This window comes from Rhea pennata, chromosome 5 (assembly GCF_028389875.1).
Source record: "Rhea pennata isolate bPtePen1 chromosome 5, bPtePen1.pri, whole genome shotgun sequence".
In the NCBI taxonomy this organism is placed as follows: Eukaryota; Metazoa; Chordata; class Aves; order Rheiformes; family Rheidae; genus Rhea; species Rhea pennata.
The window spans coordinates 11,488,331-11,507,879 of record NC_084667.1 but is presented as its reverse complement, the minus strand read 5'-3'; the positions used below and the strand labels follow the sequence as shown (position 1 = coordinate 11,507,879).

Here is a 19,549-nt window from a genome sequence, read left to right as displayed (position 1 = left end):
TTCTGCAATACTGCAAACATATTGCAAGTGTCAATATGTTTCTTCTTTTTTTCTAAGTTCCTCTGATGATCCTGCAAACTATCACTTACTCTGCTTCCATTTTGCTCTCATTTGTGGACTCCAGTAATTGATCTTTTGACTGTTTCTTCCAGTTGGAAGGAGAGGGCAGCTCTTCTAATTTTGTATGCTGCCTCACAGTCCCTACCCATTACTTCGGGAGAAGCTAACTAACGTGCTAACATTTGAGCTCTGCTCAAATGCGCTGCTGGGCTTTTTTTCCCCCCATGAACATTCAAGTCAAGGCACCATATTCTGTCACAGCAACTCCCCACCGTGACAGTGATTTTAAAAGAACTTTGCCCATTTACACAGCTGAGAATCTGGTCCGAAGGCTGCATGAGCGATTTGCTGTTAGTGTGAGGGCCACCCTGCCTTCACCCAGATCTTTACTAATGGAACATACTGACTAGGAATGAAAGCCCCACAAATGTGATCCTTCATCATGATCAACGAAGGCAGCTACTTAAAGTAAGATAGCATAGGGCATACAGGAGACTGTAGCCTTCACAAGGCACAACTCTATATGAAAAATGATGATCCAGGTTTCATTAAATATCATCTATGGACAGTATTTGGCCATGGTACTTGGCTATGAATTCTGAAAACGTTGCTCTTAGCCAAAACCAGCACCTTTGATGTGGAAGTACATTGGTTAAGATCCAGACAGAAATTCCTTCACATGTTACTTGGGAATTTTGTGTAGAATTTGTATGTTTAGACTTACACTTTTCTGATGGGCTTTTCATAGTACGTTTCTGCAGAATTTAAACTTGCATTTAAAATTAATTTTAATTACAAAAAATATTTGAAGCACAGATTGAAGCAGTATTGTTCTGTTGAATCTGCTGAACTTTTCAACACTTTCAGGAAGCTATCAATTTTAAACAGGTTTTATGACTTTTAAAATATAAACGAGTTACCTGTTTCACTGCTGATCATCTCAGTAGCTAATATGTACTTTATTTGCTATAGCTTCGTTAATTGGAACAGGTAGGAGAATGCTAACAATTCAAAGTAATAGAAGACTAATTTTCCAAGCAATATGCAATTTTAGCCTCAAACACAGGTATTTTAGAAGGGTCAAAGGATTAAGCTATGAAAAGAATTGGAGTACCTGCAAGAAAGTTGAGTGAAGAAAAGAAATGGGAAAATAGATCTCAGTTCAGGAAAACTTTCTTTGTAAACAATTAGGCATTACTACTGATATCAAAAGTTTTTAAATTAACCACGAAACCCCCCCAAAATCTGCTTAATTAATTAGAATTTTTATATATGTTTTCAGTGCTTATTACTTTCAATATCTGGCAGCCTTTCTAAACTTTTGGTAGAATCTGAGATATTCTGCAGAATCTTGATGTTTCCTACCTATTTCTAATGGCCTTTGCCTCTAACGTGGGAAGCATGTCTTTGAAATTCATTCTGAAACAAAGGTTCCACCTTAATAATATGCACAACTGTGCAATAGCATTTAACTTTTGCTTGCAGGGCTGGCCGTGAGCTACTTCATGTTCCCCCTCCCATACCATTCAATACATTTGCCACACTGTAATAGTATTAACAACTTTCATTTAAACCCCTTTCCAAAAACATCACGGAATACATGCAATTATTTTAAAGATGAGCTATTAACAGATCCCTTGTTATTTTCTTTCCAAATGTCTACCACTTACTTCAGATTTGTGCTATTATCTGATCTGCCTTTTGTATCTTCTCTTCTAAAATGTTGCCTTATCCAAAGTATCCATTATTACAGCATGGATCGGACTAGCAGTGAAAAGCAGCAGATTTTAGCTACAGGCTATTACACTTGCGATCTGTCCTGGTTGTCTGAAGAAATTTAAAAAGTATGTGAAGAATACATGGAATATTTTTTAGTTCACAATCTGATCTCCTTGCTTGTCTTGTGTAGGATATGGCCATGATAGGACAGATAAAATGGCATAGAGGAACAGAACAATTTTATGTCAATTAGTTTGTGTAGTGGCTGTTGTTAATGTGACTATAGTTTTTCATTTTAAAGCTCTCCCCATGTGACATTCTGTGCAGGAGTATGTGCCTAGAACACTTCTTGTAGTACAGAGTTTCATGGTGTATTTTTTTCCAGGGTTTTATGTTTATTCACCAGTATTAAATCATAAGGAATCTAAAATAAAGGTCTGTTCTCTGCCTTGATTTTAACTAAAGTTTAGCATATCACCAATTGAAAAACATCACATAATTTAATCTCCCAAAAACTTGATTCTTAAATAAATTTGCCAGTGAAATGATAGTCTTTCTATCAACTGATTTTATAGGAAGCTGCAATGTATTAGCAGCTTACTTTCTTTTACTCAACCTGCAAGAATTATAAGCTCAGTGACTTCTATTTGACAGAGTGCAGAAATCAACCTTATGTCAGACTTACAGATGGATAAGATAAAGCTAATCCCAAATGGGGTAGAAATTATCAAATCATTAGCATTATCTTTCACTAGATAACCATAGTGGACTATATATTGAAATGATTGTGCTGAGAACGATGACAGTCACAGAGTATGGAAGATACAAACAGGACGTGATTCTAAAGAAATTATTTTGAGGCTCTTCACTGAATGACTGTTCAAAGGGATAAATACAGTTACTAACTTTTACTTTTACTATGCTCAAAACTGCTCCTTTCCAACTTTCATTATACACCACATTATGCAGCTTAAGCTCTAAGGTCTAGGGAATTAACTGCTGAAAGGCTGATCTTACTTTATGAAGAGTACTCATGAATACAAGGTACTACTGTCTGTATTGTTATGTTGGCCACAACAACTTGTTTTCTTCAAGATTTCTGTGAAAAATGGATAATCTTACAGAAGTGTCATGACTGATATATCAGATCTTAATCCTTTTTTTCACATGAAATTTTTTTCATTAAAGTACAAATAAAACTCACAGGAAATAGCTGCAGAATTTTTGTATTAGAGGAGTCTGCTAAAAAAGAAAAGCAATGAAATTTGCATAGCTGGCATCCAAACAAATACTGACCTAGCCTAACAAAGTAAGGATCCAAAACATTAAAGGCAAAGACAGAGGTAGATGTCAGCCTATGTGCTCCTGGGTTACCTTAGCTCAGCTGTAGTTTTTGGTTCAGTTAAATTATCAATCACAGACAGAAAATAAATGGCTATCCTTTAAACAAGGGATATCTATTTTATTTGTTCCTAACTTTAATATTCAGGAAAATTTTGGATATGTAACTTTGCTTTTGGAAAGGGATTTGTTTTAGCTGATATTAAAGCCAACCAAAGTTTGATTAACATTCATTAAAATGTAATAGGATTTTCTTTTAAACAAACCCTGTCAATTAGGTCAGGTTTCTCATACACATTAAAATGAAACCCCAGCTAGAGAAGAAAGAAAACACAAAAGGAGAAAGAGAGAGAAAGGAAAAAGATGGGGATGAGAGGACAAACTAATCAGATTTGGTGTTACCAGCCAGCGGAAGTTTTAAAAAAAACAGATCACCGAGTGAAATCGTACATTTACTCGGAGAGAGCATCCTTTGACATTGCCTTCTAGGTGACCTCTGAGCTCCTCCAGCTTTCGATGGAGCTACATGTAAACATCAGAAAATGAATTGAAAAAGCAAGCTGTTCTCTTGTCACGTTTTTTGTTTTTTCTTTTGTTCTTTGTTTTATTTTTTTAAACAAATCATAGCATAACACATTTCTCACTGCCTTTGGCAAAACATTTCAAGACATCAAAGTGCTTTGTACAATACAAACATATATACTCAGTAAACTGGAACTGGATACAAGATTTTTTTTGCTTGATTAACATGGCTCTTTTTCAGTACAGGAAAAAAGTAAATATAAAAAAATCAAGGAAGAGATCATTCTAAAGCTACTGAAGCTGCTACATTACTTATCTATTTATTGGTAAGGCAGTGTTCTAGCTTTTTTCCATTAAAAATAACATTTTAGGGGTGATTTTTCACATCTGCAAATCTTAATTAGGATTCTCCATTCTCTATATGGATATTCATATCAGATTTTGTGCCTAAATAAGTATTTTGGGGACTGAAATTAAATCCTGAGCAGTCAGAGAGGGAAGTAGGAATCCTAAAGCAGGTTACAGTATTTGAAAATTGAACCCTAGTGTTTTTTAAACTGGTGGCTTTCATACTGATGCCACTTTCATAAAAATAATAGATGAATCCTACCCCTTAAATAAGCTACACCTCTTGTATTTGCATCATGCATATAAAATTGTATGTGATGACCCGTTAAAATGCACCATTTTCGAAACAGAACAGTAGCTGTGGCTGCCTGTGTTTTCCTCTGTGTGAATTCAGTGATACTGAATGTCGGCTACAGAAACAACAGTCCATCAGTCATGTACAGGGTGGTTCTCACGCACACTGTAACTAAAACCTCTTCCCAGAACACAAGACGAAAAGCTAAAACCTCACAGACAGTGAGGAATGCTACAGATGCCTCTAGGGTACAAACAAATAGAAACTGGCTTCTTTTTCTATACTGAGATCAATTTAAATGGTGTCATAACTGGAAAGAGGTGCATAATTAATCCTTCCCCTCCCCTTCTTTATGCTCAGTGAAATAACATTTTCACAAAGAGCAGCTGTAGAGCAGTGTTAGAGAACAGAGAAGATGGCTTGTCCTGGAACAAAGGCAATACGCACACATACAAGAATAAAATGAAAAATCAGAAACCAAGAAGGCAGGAAAGGCAAGGAGAGTGCAGAGGAAAAATGAATTAATTAGCGCTTGAGAAAGTGCTAAAAGGAAATAAAGTAGGAAAAAGGTGAAAAAATGGATGGATGAAAAAGAGGCAACTGTTGAAGACGGAATCTTAACAGACTGGCCCTGGTCTGCACATGATCAGCATCTTGGTAAATTTAGAGAATTTCCTGTGTTTTAAATCATTTATTAGTGTGTAACACTATTCCTGAATGGGCACAGATTTAGAAATCTGCCTGTTCTCTTAAGTGCTCTAAACATTTGAGTATTTCGCACAAACACAAAAAAGGCAGAAAAAGGAACTGGTTATTAGCAAAACAGTGGCTCCACTCTTACTGGCCTCACATTAATCTCTCTCTCGTTTCCTCTTCATTTACTCTTTTCTGATTTAAAGGCTAGATATACACTAAATATTCAACTTTCTTGTACTGATCTTTTGCAGAATTAAATGCAGAATGTGTGAGCACTATAAAAGTTTAATTATGTTTCAAGAGGGGAAGCGGGACTCTGAAGATGAGTAAGTCACTTCTCCATGTAACAGGCAGTTAAGAGACAACAAGTAACATGGATCAGAGAAGTGGTTTAATCATAATCCCCAAATTAGAGGCACTTCAAGAAGGTTGCTTCTGTCTCTTATTTGTGATGACATTCAAAGCTAACTAGCTGGCAGCTTGCCTTCAGCAGGTTGTTCTATGTGTAGCACAGAAACAAACAAAATGTGACCCGACAGCAATAAGAATACTGAAATAAAAATGATGGAATGGTGAGAAATGGAAAAGCCCCTTCCCTCCCGCCCCTCACCTCCCCCTTCAAAAGGAAAAGTGTAGGCTATAGAAGAAAACTTGCAAAATAAATGTTAGAAACATATTTACTTTGAGGGATCCAACTCTACTAGCAACTCCTTTGCTTTCATCCGGCCGTCTAATTTGCTACAATGGGGGAAGATGGGTAAAAAAGACAGAAGAATAAAGAAAAAGTGAACTTAAAAAAATTTCCACACAATCAGTTAGCAGTACATGCAAGACATCAATTTGACTCTCTGAGACATCTCTAGAGGACAAGGACACAGACTTTAATATCTGGAATAAATGATGCTTTACCATGTCACTTTAAACTTCCTTGCTGATAATTTTTATTTAAATATACTACCCATCTGGAACAAGTTTACATGCTGAATTTACTAAAAAGTTTTTAAGGAATACATATTACTTATGTGATTTGGCTATGGAGAATAATGAAGTCCTAAAACTGACCGAAAAAACCCTGCATCTTTTACTACATCAAATCGCATGATCCCACTATGCTATTACTGCGAGTACCAGGCTTGACAAGTATCATTGCTGATACCTGGCAGAAAGCAATACAGATTCTTGGCAACCCAGGCCTAAGAGTTTTTAGCCATTGCTATCAAGATTCCCAGTTAAAAAATTATGCTGCCCAACCAGAAAATTTTAATGCCAGACCAATATCAGATTTTTATTTTCAATATAACATACACATACAATTTCTTTTCCAATTTCTCCTGCCTAATTCTTTTTTCTTTATTATGTAAGTTTTTTTCCTAGATAATGCAGAGGATGGAAGAAACAATTGAAACAGCTGCTCTAAAGGCTTTGTATTGCTAGCAGCATGTATAACAAGCCATTCATTAAAAATAAGAGTTCTTTTCAAAATTGCTGAATCCAGTAAATAAACCTTTTTTACTGCTGTGAAATTAAACCCATGTGAGGTCATTTGAAGCAGAAAGGAAGAAGACAAGAAAAATGACTTGAGGACTATTCTTCTTGGTAGTCTGAGCTGAGACTAAATTCATAGTTTTTACTATCTGATGGTTGTTCCATATTTTATGTAAAATAAATTTAGTCCCATCCAACTGTGGTGGATCCTTTTTAAATCATATTAACTGTCATTCCTTTTGGAAATCTCAGGAAGGAAGCCAAAGACTGAAGAAGCCACAGAAATTCAACTAGGCTTTAGGCTGGCTGGGGCACAATAGAAAAAGCAAAACTTGTATTGCCACCATTTCATTTGATCTAATCAAAGACAAATTGGGAATGACATATTCAAAACACAGTCAATTGAATATTAAAAAAAATGGCACTAGGTTCTTGAGAAAATAATGCAAGTAAGCCATATATTAAGGTTCTAAATACTCAATTCTGACAGGATGCACACTAATAAAGTCCACTGGAACTTTTAAATTCTTTCCCTCTCTAGTCTTCTTGCATTAAAATAGCATCTGTTTTGAACTCTCTCAAGTGAAACACCCACATTATCATTATCGTCAGACTCCAAGCAAATCTGCGAGCAATTCTAGTATTGTGACCAAGAACAAACCGTCATTCCTAAACAAAATATGCCTCCTTTAGAACAGAGACTCAACTGAAGTGTATGTAGTTGTGACCTAGTTACTCTATCTTTCCTAATTCAAAAGAAAAAAAGCCTCAAGAGGAAAAAGGGATCCTTAGTTGAAAAGAAAACAACAAGAGTTAGAGCAAAGGTACTTTGACCAGTCTCCTGGTTCAAATAATGCCTATCCCAGACATTAAGACAAAATGAAGTAGAACACAAATTCATGGTATTAATTTAAAACTTTTTTTCCAAAAAAAAATCAAATTTTCTCTAAAAAAGAGAAAAGTACTGAAAGAAAAAAAATAAATGCTGATAATGTCACACAACAATGTAGTAACCAGGTTGCTGAGAAAAATGATGCATATCACAGAAATGTGGGAAAAAGTTGTAAGAGATCACAATATACATTCCCTTCAGGGTTATTACTTTTCTTATGATACCTACCAGTGCGGGTAGTGTGGCAGCTCAAGTTGTGCTGATGGTTTAGGATTCAGTCAGAGATGAGATTGGGGATATTATAGGTGGACAAAATTGACATTATTTACTCTCTCTCTTCGAAAAATATGAAAGAATAGGTACACAACCTGTACATTATAAAGAATTAAATTATAAATGCTTGAAAACACAAAATATAAGGAGACAGCCTAAAGTCAGCTCTTGTTTTACATTCATGGCACAGTAATTTCCATGATAACATCTTTTCTATAGGAACCTCGTGCTATTCAGCATGCAGTTTGGGTGCTTCTCAAGGTATAAATCAGTGTGTTACGAACATTGCACAAACTATACTACAGCTCTTCTGGGAATTAAACAGAGTATTGACAAAAAGGCAGGGGGCAGCAGGAACTGAAAAACTGTTTTTTCGTGACAAATGCCATTGAAAGAAATTCCCTATTTCTGGTAAACTCTTCCTGTATAATGTTCTGGAAGTTAGTCGATAAACAAGTATTTTGGAAAATTGCCATGGATTACACACTCCTCATTTGTCAAGCACTCAGCTTGATGCAAGAACCCTGTCACGCAGAAGGTGTGAATACTTGCAGCTAGGAAAGATCGGAGTGGAAAGACTGTGTGTATATGTGTTCTAAAAGCATTTGTACCCGTCACTAACTTGTGTGATCTAGGATGGCTCTTGATTTTTCTATCACTGATTTGTAAAGAGAAAACAATACTTCTTCCTAAGCAAAATGGAGGACTAACAAAAAGAACCCAAACAGTGAAATTACAAATAAATTTTGGGGCCTCAGGCTTTATGATTCCTATTTATTACATTCATATCAAAGCTTTCATATCACAAGCTAAATGAATGGATTATGGGATGAGGCAGGAGCAACACTAAGTAATTATTGTCAAATGTTACCTAAAAGAAGTGAGGTTTTTGGAACAATCTGAATGAGCTCATGAAGATATTCAAAGTAAAGAAGGAAGCGAGGTGCTCTGAAAGGAGTATTCCAGGAGAGTGGCAGAGTATAAAGCAGCAGCAGTTAAGGTAAGTGTATTACAATTACACCTCTTTCTTACTCATAAGGGAATAACAGTAGGAATTAATAGCTAAGGATTAGCCACAGACGTATCTGTCTATCCTGAATCTGGAAGAATAAGCTAGAGTTAAAACTTCAGTAGAATGAGATAGGAAGCCAACACAAGAGAACTTAGGAAGCAGGGAAACCAACAGAAAACAAAGAATAGTGCTCATATATACTTAGTTGTGTACTTATGAGAAGATAAACAAAAGACTGTTACCACAGAACAGGCATTTTATATTTTCCAAGCAGAAATCTCATAGACAGTTTCATTATTATTTTTCTATCTTCTAACACAGACTATGAGGAATTTGCCTGGTTACTTTCACCCTTGACTGTGCTCCAGAAAAAAATTTACAAACCCCACCTAGCTGATGGTAAAACATATATAAGCCAGCAGACCTATTCACAAGCCATAAAGGAAGAACAGCTCTGAACTAATCTTAAATTCTGGCTTCAGTTGGACTTATTTAAAAGATGAGTTCCAGAAGAGGAAAAATGACCTGAAATACTTAGCCCTAACCATCTCAGACTCCTTCCACTTCTTGATAACTTAATATTGAAGTAGCACAGGATGGTTGAGGTTGGAAGGGACCTCTGGAGATCTTCTAGTCTAATCCCCATAAGTAAATTAATTTCTTTTTAGTGAAAAAATGCATTAGGCATAACTTTACATTCATCCATGAAAAGGAGACTTTTACCTGAAGAGATTTTTACATCTGCAGTTTTAGGCCAGACAAACATTAGTTAGGTGGGGCTTCCTAAATAAACAGGGAGTATTATCAAATAATAATGTGACACAGATATGCTAGCTTACCCAGCAAACATATTCAATTCTATGCATTACACTCCAGCATGGCATAAATATTTTATTAGGGTTGCCACACTTCTTGGAAAGCTAAAAAAGCAGAATGTACATGAATACGGATGAATACTATGAATACTAATAAAACACCATATCATACCATCGTACATTTTGTTTACACCACCCACATATTTTTTAAAAAATTTCACTTTTTTAAAAAAGCTGGCACTACTACTTACACTGCTCCATATGCAGATGAGGGAGTTAATGCAGTGCGGGTAGACCAATCATTGGCACAAACTAAATGCCAATATTTTGCAGCTTTACAGGTTACTACAAGAATATCATCACCTAACAGACATAATGGTAAAGATAATGTAACTATGTACTTACACAGGAGTTTTTGTAACACATTGGTTGTTTACACCAACAGGTATTTTTTTGCAAATATCTATTGATTTTCGTGAAATTTGATGGCCAGAATTCTAAGCTAAAAGTTTTCATGTACAGTGCATAACCAGGGCAAAATCGATTATAATAAATACCCACATTACATATTAGGCCACTATTCTTAAAAAGACTTAATATCCTAAATCTCATTTACACTAGACTTCAGTGCAAATGAGTCAGGTCCTTATTTACACCTTGCAGTTAACAAAATACATACACTTTACACTGGCCAAGTCCTGAAGAGGTTATAAATGCTGAGTAACAAAACAGAATGGCTACTCTTGGCAGAGGTGGGCACAGTCCAAGTGGAACTGCATGAAAATTGCACGCAGGCTCCTACAGCTTTCAAGGAATGTTGGAAATAAGCAGGCTTAATTAGCCTGCACAGAGCTGTGTGCTACTGAGACTAGACTGCTTATCCAAGCAAATTGATTTACAATAAATTCAAGTATTTTAGACTTTTATTATACAGTGGACATTTATATATAAACATATACCGACTAAGGGTTATCACAGGGCCTCCAAACCTTCTTACAGTCACACATCCTCCTTGTTGCAGAGCTTCCAATTGCACAACCCTCCTGTCATACAGCTCAAGTTCCCCAAACCCTTTTAGCCACATAAGGCTGTTTTGTCCCAGTTCACTCTATACCACTCAATTCTTACGTCAGATTTCTCAAGTCAATACTTTCACTTCTCTCACTTTAGCACCACTTTGAACATGCTTTCATTGGATGCTGGTATACATTGTTGCCTTCATACCCGGAGCATCTTTTATTCTCCAGCTTTCCCCCATAAACAACAACAAAATTTTCAGCTTTCAAAAACCCAAACATGTCGAATTTATCAGACATCCATTTGGGAAAGCAGGGAAGTTCATGTTTAAAAAGAAAGAAAAATGCCATGGTAAGTTCTAGGTGGTGAAGTTTTGAATTCTTTGTACATACCTTTCCCAAACTGACAACTAGATCTGAATGTGAAGCTCTTTTTTCTTGGTGCCCTCAGCTGAACTGAAGTTCGAAAAGCTACAAGCATGTTATAGGGCTGTTCATCCTTAAATGGAGGACAATATCCTTCAAACATTTTAGAGAGTAAGCTAGCTCCTATGAAGGATACCTAGGAGTATCCCATTGAAAGCTGCCTCATCAATGAAGTCACTTAGAAGGGACCCAATAGTGGGAAAGGCAGGTTATAAAGTGAATCACCTAAAATATTTGCTCTCTTTGACTATTTTTAGTAGCAAAATTAAGGGAGAACAGTTTGCATTAGGCTTAGTGTCAAAAGAGAAGATCTCATCTTTCTGAAAACAGATGGTTCAGTGAGGCTTTTAAGGGAAGTGTAAACCTTATTAAGGAGTACTGCATTTGCAGTGCATTTTCAAATGATCCATAATATCCTGTATTTTATCCTTTTCACTAAGCAGTACTATGTTTGAAAAAATCTGTGGAGAGCTTTTGTCACATATATTTCCTCACATCTATGCCTCCTGAAAAGTTGAACTGTAAAAGAGAAGAAGATGGGTTTGTGAGGACACTTATTAAAGCTACAGAAAATACACACTTCCAGCAATCAGATGATAAGCTCAGAAGCTAGAGATAAGGTGGAAAGATTCTGGATTCTCTTCAGTTTACAGAAGCTTAAACACATGAGTGTAAGTGGCTAGACACAACAATAACCTGGGAAATGACAAAAAAGCTCAAACTTTGTCCACCCTTATGGTACCTTCTAAACAAGTCGTTGTCCAAGGAGTCTGCCTGTGAACCTCACCAAGCCAACAAGGTGTTGCAAAGAATTGCCATGCCAATGCATAGCACTTCTTGCTCAAAGGTTTTCCTCTTACTTTGAAAACAGTATGTTTTAGAAGAAAATAAAATCAGTCTTAACAAATCAACTGTAATATCTGAATGGTGCAAACTTGAAAGAGAGACTGCGAACAGCTGGTCTGAAATCTTGCCAAACGTGTTACTATTTGCTATGGGATGCTTTGCATAAATCTAATGTAAGGCATTCAAGCTCAGTTTCCAACACAGTCTTTCGAGAGAATTAAGCTCCAAATCTGTTTTGAACTTTTCACCCTGAACCCCCCCAATTTGTCAGATATTCCCATAAATCCATTCCAACAGTCACCAGTGTTGGTGACTCTATCTGAACTATATGAAGGTTTCAGTTAATCTGAGTAAATGCCTAGAGAAAATCTTGTCAGAGAATAGGCAACAGTATGTGAGGGATCAGAAACACATAAATAACCTCTTTCTTTCCTTTTAAACAAACAGATACACTGCTGAAGCCTTAGGGAATAAATCAGATTTTACCCCTATTCAAACTTTTTCATGAATGCCCCTTTTGAAGGGATAATATATATCTTGTCTTTTAAAATTCACCTAAAATGGTGAACAAAATATAAATAGAGTATGTTTGGTTTGACATGCCTGACCCTGAACAGTGAACATTCTAACATAGTAGAAGCAATTTATTTAAGGCATGTAATAAAGGCATGTAAGAAATATGGTGATTCATGAGAATCACTGTCATTACTATTAATCATCTAAACACATTCTTGTACTTCATCTTGAAGTATCTGTGAACAGAATAATACATTCATAGTCATTTAATGTCACTTTAAAATTTTAACATGTCATCAGAATTTTTTCAAGATTTGTGCAGTTACAGTCTATTTTACAGAGGCAGAAATGCAGAAAAAATTAAATACTATTTTCTTATACTATGTTTTCAAAGAACAAGTAAAACAAGTTAAATCAATTGCTGATATTCAAAACAAGACAATTCCCCAGAGCTCTCTAGTTCCTTCTCCATTTTCTTGCTGCATACACAAAATTACAATAGAGATGATAGCATAAGATCAATATGCTATTACACCAAAAGTAGTACAATGAAACAAGAACTTTCTCAAACACAGGCAATGCTCTTGGCACATACTACTAAATTCTTCATACAGATCTAGAATATAGAGTTGGATAAGCATAATCTTAAGCCTTACATGAATTATAGAATAAAGGGCATCTAGCATACACTGTGAGAAAACAGGGTAATTAGAGGAGTAAATATAAAATTAAGTTGTATTTAACAGAAGGAACAACTATAGCAATAAATTTTGAATGGCTGTTTATGAGAGGGCTGAAGAAAAGGTTGTGACACTGTTGTTTTGATTCTAAAAACCATCATCTTTATCTTCTCATTTCCTGTTCCTGGGTGTCAGTGCTTACTGATCATTACAATTTGGAATGAACTTGGAATGATAGGGATTATAACAATGATTTCCAACCTTCCCCGTAAGTTTCTGCAAAAAACCACTAAAGCACTTACTCTCATTGCCTACAGGTTGTTGTTCACTTGAGGTACTGTATACTGTTATTTATTGCACTTAGAACAGGTGAAGTGGAACCACACCAAAGGAACAAGTAAAGCAGCACCGATGTAGCACAAGTGTTCCTCTGGAATGAGCCTACAGTTCTTAGGCTCAGCTGTGATAAAAGATTATGCATACACACACACGCATGGATAAAAAAATGCAAATTGCCTGAGCGATGAAGAGGCACAGAAAGTAGATTACACATACCCATAGGTATGAGTGAGAACACTGAGGGACATAGGTAGGTAGGTAGCACAAACATCTCTCTTCTAAATGGGTGCTGAAGAAAAAGCACGTTGTACCTCAGTAGAGCTTTTTATCAAAATCTTCTGGAGAAAGACTTGCTAAAAATAGCAACAACTGAAATACCAGGTTGACGGAGAGAGTCTGATAATCTCCTAAGTGACTGGAAACTTTCATAATCTGATAGCATTCTCTCAGGCCAAGTCCTAAAAGACAATATCTTGTATTTTCTGCCTTGGACAGACAAATAGATGAAAGTATTCTTGTTAGATGAATCACTGTGCTGACCTAAAAATGCAAGTATAGCATGATTCTGAGAACTAGGCTTTTGCAAAGAGAAAGTCTGTCTGCTTGGGCAAAAAAAGTACCAGAAACAATGCCTTGATATAACAGAGTTGCTACAAAGAGTTCTCAGAATTGATTTAAAGTCTATGTCTCTATGTCTTGAAGAAGACATCATGTAAGCTCCATGCAAAACCAGGAGATGCTGGCATACACATTTTGGATGTCAAATGGTTTTATGAGAGCCTTGCATTCAGGCTCAGGTTATTTAGATAGATAACCAATTTCTTACATAGTTGCTTTTGTTATCACATGAAACCAGGAATGACTTCACTATTCCACAACATAATGAAATTGCTCAATTGCTTGGCTACATCAAGATAGATTTGATCTCAGCTGAAAAGTATTTTTAATAGGGGTGCAAGAAATCCAAAGTGAATAAGTCTCCAATTTAAATATGACTAGTTTTGAAAAATACACTTTTCCATCTCAACAGACAACAGCATTATCTACCAAGGAAGACAAATGACGACCTTTCATCAGCATCTTGCTGAAGTACCATTCTGACTGAACATAAGTTGACAGACAGCTCAAATAGATTCTTGAAATCCCTTGACTGTTTTCTCTTACGGAGAGAAATAAAAAGCCATGCCAAAGAGGTTATTAGGACTATAGTAGAAAGCCTGCTAGAAACAAAAATAAAGAAAACTATTTTATCTAGGCTATAGAAACTGTTAAATACCAAATACACCTTGCAAAGAGATTTAGAACAAGGAGTGAAGGATTCTTTAGCCTTACAAATAAAAAAGATAAAGTAGAAATTTGAGGCTGGGCAGAGATCAACAGTGATCGAGGTAATAAAAATAATACCTTTTCTGAAATTTGAATTAGGATTATAATGCATGATATGGGAACAACGGCAAGATAATCAATGGGAATTAGTATAAAGCTGTATTACTTTTGATAAGGCAGCTGCTTTTACAAACAGAGAAAATATAGGATAGGAATATGTGGAAGTTAAAACAGTCATTGTGATGGCAAGGGAATGGCTAGGAGGAAGATGATAATATGTTTTGCTTAGAGGAGAACACTCAGACTAGAGAGAAGTTATAAAAATATGGTTTCAAAAGGTAGAGACTGATCTTGTCCAGTATTTTCAACAGTGCTTTTGACAAAAAAGTTAGAGGACTGCTCTCAGATGAGTTTAGGAGACACCATTGTAATGGAATATTGAAATAATGTCATCAGCAGGTATTTAATAACCTTGAAGACTGCTGTAAAAGAAATGAGGTGAAACTTAATACAAAGTTCTTATCTAATGTGCATCTTTGCTATGAGGGCAAAGACTGATCAGTTGGAAAAAAGACAGAGATAAGACCATTGTACAATACACTGATAAAATATCATTTAGTTTTGATCACTCTGATAAAGGTGAAATCTAGAACAAACGAGAAAAGACTTGAGGTAAAGGGGAAAATGAAGGATCTTGACTTAGTCAATCTATAGAAATGAAACTGAATGATTCTGTGCCTCCTCGCTATACGTCCATCTGAAGAATCAGTCCATGAAGGGAAAAAAAGAGCTCTTTAAATTAAAAGGCCAATATTGGCACCAACTGTCCAAGGGAAGAGTGAAATTCTAAAAGAAGCTTGGAGACAGCAGTGAAGACCAGAAAACTATTTTTAGTTTGCCAGTCTTCAACAGAAGATTTAGATTCACTGAGCCAAGAGGTTCCATTTACTTTTACACTCTTATTTCCTAAAAAACTTTTCAAAGGTGCAACTGAACCTGAGGGACTATCATATTTGCTAGAGAATGTACAGCTTGAAGGCATTCCCATATTTACATCAGACACGAGAAAAGCAATGTCTGTCCTTGAGATTCTTGCTTCTCTCTCACATTTTGCATCAGGTAGATGCTACCTACTTCTATGATGGAACCACTGAATATTTACCTCAGATACATTAACCAGAGGAACATGCACACCTTGAAATAGCTTTTCTGGTCTAAAAATCAGTTTTTGTTCTTTCAAACACATACCTGCTGCTGCTGCTAGACCACCACCACTTTCCACAGCACTTCGGGTTGTATGTGCACATTAAATAGAATGTAATTATTATTATTAAACTGCCAGTTTGCAGAAGCATGGTGTGATCTCAGGACTGTGATGTGCAAGTAGCTTGCCTCAAGAGCAAACAAATATAGACTTTTCCTTAAGAATACTCTTTGAATAATTAATAGATATGTTAAGATTAGCAGGAATGGAGGAAAAAAAAAGGAATATGGGTGTGGAAGCACCAGAAGACACAGAAGGGATACAAGAACAACATGTGTTGATTGCATACAGGTTATAAATTAATTCAGATCACAGTATTCCATGTAGCTTCTTGGGTCATCCAATCTGAGAAACAAAAGACAGCCTAAACAAGGGACAGTCTACACCCAGACTGAAAGAACTAAGCCACTGAAAGATGATGTTGGAATGAAAAAAAAGCAGATAAGAAGAACAAAGGACAGCAAGCAAATCCTTTATTCAAGTGCAGCAGGATAGAGAGGGAAAATCCTGATCCGTGTCAGCTACTAAAGCATATAAATGGCACATCCAACACCAACTTACGGATGCTACCAAAAAAGAAAACAAGAGAAGTGGTGGAATTTGCCCCATATCCTATAAGAAGTCACTGCATCCTGACCAGACCAGGTCGATACACATCTGGATGCCAGACTAGTTGAATGCATATATCCTGGTGCTTTGAGCATATAGATACAAGAATGAGACTGAAATCATTTTTGTTTTCAGACTACCTCACCTACCTCTCCTATAAGACCTGGCATTGAACTTTGCTACATTGTTGCTAAATAAAGAAAGAAATAATTAGAAGAAAGAGGTTTGTTGTCCTATTGCTGAAACAGTGTTTCGAAATTTGTTTTTTGTTTTTTATTTTGTTTTTTTTTTCCTCAGAAAAGAACACAAGCAGTAAGTGATGTGGAGAATGTCACACGTAAAAGAACAAAAGTTTGCCCATGACTGCTGATGATTAATATCAGATTAATGTAGGAATGACTGCTACAGGAAATTACAGGATTAGTAGGGACTGAAGCACTAAAAAAGAGAAGTATAGGAAAACCAAACTCCTAGAAACAGAGCATGTGAATTTATGGAAATTCAGCAAAAAGATGGAAGGTATTTATATTTTTGAAACTGTATTTCATGAAGAAACAAAAACAAATCAGCTGGCACAGGTAATGAGAACTGATATCCCTTAAGAAAAGAGAGAAATGAATGGAGAGGGAAGTATATGTTGCACCAATGGGCCAGCTCCAGCACGACACCAAAATGGCCATCAGACACAAAACAGTCTAAACAAGAGTCAGTGACCAGACCAGAACTAGATATATTAAAAATGGAACTAGCAATTCTTTCTGTAGAGGTGCACTCACAGTCATTTCTAAATGAAGAATGGATGAAAGACAGATATAACTAGACTGCTGTTTGGAAAAAGAAACAATAGTTTAAACCTGAAATTTATTTTGGATAGGTGCTGAAAAGGTGTGGATAAGGAACTAATGAGAAAAGGATGCATAACTTTTCCTTTTCTTAATGCAATGCCAACCTGAAATTGTCAGAATTTGAAAAAAACACCATTATGCATTTGAAGAAAGCAGAGTAATAACAAGGCTTGGTCTCAAAGCTAACAGAAAAAAAATCAAGCAGGTGCTGAGAAGCTGCTGCAGCATAAGCAAAAGTAGGTCAGAACTCACAAAATGCAATTGTGAGTTAGGAAGTCAGTTGTAAGAGAATAGTCTCTTCTGGAGGGACACCCATGCAGAAAAGTTACTATTTGGAAAAACAAAGATTTGCATGGAAAAACTGAAAAGCTTCTTTCTGAGGTGTTTCAAAATTTCACTAGACTCAGCAAATCCACTGGAAGCTTAATAAAATCCCAACTCATTACTAAGAAAGAGGAATGCAGGAAATACATTGTGCATGATAGCCTCTTTGTATGTCTCCATTTAAGACAGGTCTGAAAAGCAGTGATTCTATGAATTCAAGAATTGTTCCGGACTGGCACATGTAGTTAATTCCTAGCTGCTCTAACGCCCCTCTTCAGCCCTGCTACAAACTGTTCTTTGGCATGAAACAAGGAAGCGAACCAGATTTTGGCACTGCTGTTCTATTTAATACAGAAAGTACTACTTGAAAAATATGTATTCAGGAAAAAATAAATTAAATAAAGTCAAATAAGTTGACTATTGAAATTCAATATTTAGCTTAAACATCATTACACAGATCTTTATTTTGTTCCTCTAGAGAGTTGCTGATGGGTCTATTTTGGTATTAACAAAAAAGAACTCTTGTACTTCCAACATTTTTAGAAGGAATTTTAGTAGACTCTGCTTTTATTATTTATGGTGCTTTTTTTTTTTTGACATTCTAAGCATATCAAGCTGCTTATTTCTCAGATTCACTGTCTCACTTTTGAAGTTGTGGCATTTAGCGTTTCTGTTTAACAAGAATCACTATTCTTAACAGGAATTTAAACTAAAAATGTGACTTGTTAGGACTCAATTAATCACTCACATGCTTTGCCAGGACTAAACACTTGAAATAATGAGAAAAAAAGGCAATGACTATATGGAAAATTTTTCAGTATCTTAATTAGTAACCAATTTGGAAAACACTGCTACACTGTGTTGAGGAAAACCTGAGAGGATACTAGAGACTGACATGCATTAGTAAGCAGCAATCTTTATCTTACGACAATCCTGGCTATTTTCTACTTCAATTTGCATTCTCTTGATATCTCTTTTCATTAAATTTAATTTATTCTGGAATGTGCACTGAAAAATACTATGAGGCAATGAAATTCAGAAATAAATAATCATGGAAACACTGGAATTTCTAACAGGATCAGATCGATTTATGTAGTTAAGCATGTGTGTCCATAAACAACTACCTGTTTTACAAGAAAAAGCAAGAAATCCTTGCTGTGCTTGGAGTGATTTCATCTGCCGAGATCAGCCTAGCAATAGAAAATAATTTTTCATGCTGTTTCCCTATATGACAGGGATATGGCTCTGCCAAAGCACTTGTTGCGTGTTAAGCGACTTCCCAGGTAGCATAGATGACAGCATATGAAAACTTTGAATTCATAAATAAGAAGGAAAAACATGACTTGCAGAGTTTAGCATATGCTCCCCATCAGAATGTTAACAGGAGAAAGAAATTATTCAGCCAGTACTAGTGTTTACTTTTTGCTAGAACAATGAAATATCACTGAATTTGCCAAGATTCCTGAAGCTGGATATACATTCTTTGCATGTAACCACCTAGCAGCTATAAAACAGAGGAAAGCAGGAAGATGAGCAAGTATACTCTTTCATTGCTCACCACTTTAATTAAGCAACAGACTTGATCTGCTCAGGCAGCAGTTAGACACAAACATGTAGTTGTTTCTGTCTGCCTGTATAGAATATAAACATTGACTACATGTTACAGAAGTTGAAATATTAGCACTTTCAGATTAGGAAAGAAGGCTTTGCTAAAGACAAAAAATGAAATGCAGATCTAGTGGAAATGTGTGGAATAATATTATCAAAATAAAGCCGCTCTCATTTTGAATACTGCAATGTGAATAATTTCTAGAATGTCCCACAAATGTCAAATAAGTATTTGATGCTAATCAGAATCAATGGAATAATCCAATAAAAAGCAGTAGGTAGTATGTTAATG

The 19,549-nt window shown here is 35.9% G+C and overlaps 1 protein-coding gene across 7 annotated transcripts in view; it reads right to left on the bottom strand.

Moving 5' to 3' along the window:
* Positions 1-19,549, bottom strand: part of GPHN (gephyrin) — a 300,320-nt gene that overhangs the window by 78,339 nt on the left and 202,432 nt on the right. Inside the window, exons 9-10 of one of the 7 annotated variants that reach the window (XM_062575851.1) lie at positions 5,663-5,719; positions 3,571-3,642 (exon numbers count right to left, since the gene is read on the bottom strand). The exons of 5 other annotated variants lie outside the window; for them this stretch is intronic. In XM_062575851.1, the coding sequence (XP_062431835.1) occupies positions 3,571-3,642; positions 5,663-5,719 (129 nt within the window). The remainder of the gene's footprint in view (positions 1-3,570; positions 3,643-5,662; positions 5,720-19,549) is intronic. One more of the 7 variants, XM_062575850.1, reaches the window with a different exon arrangement.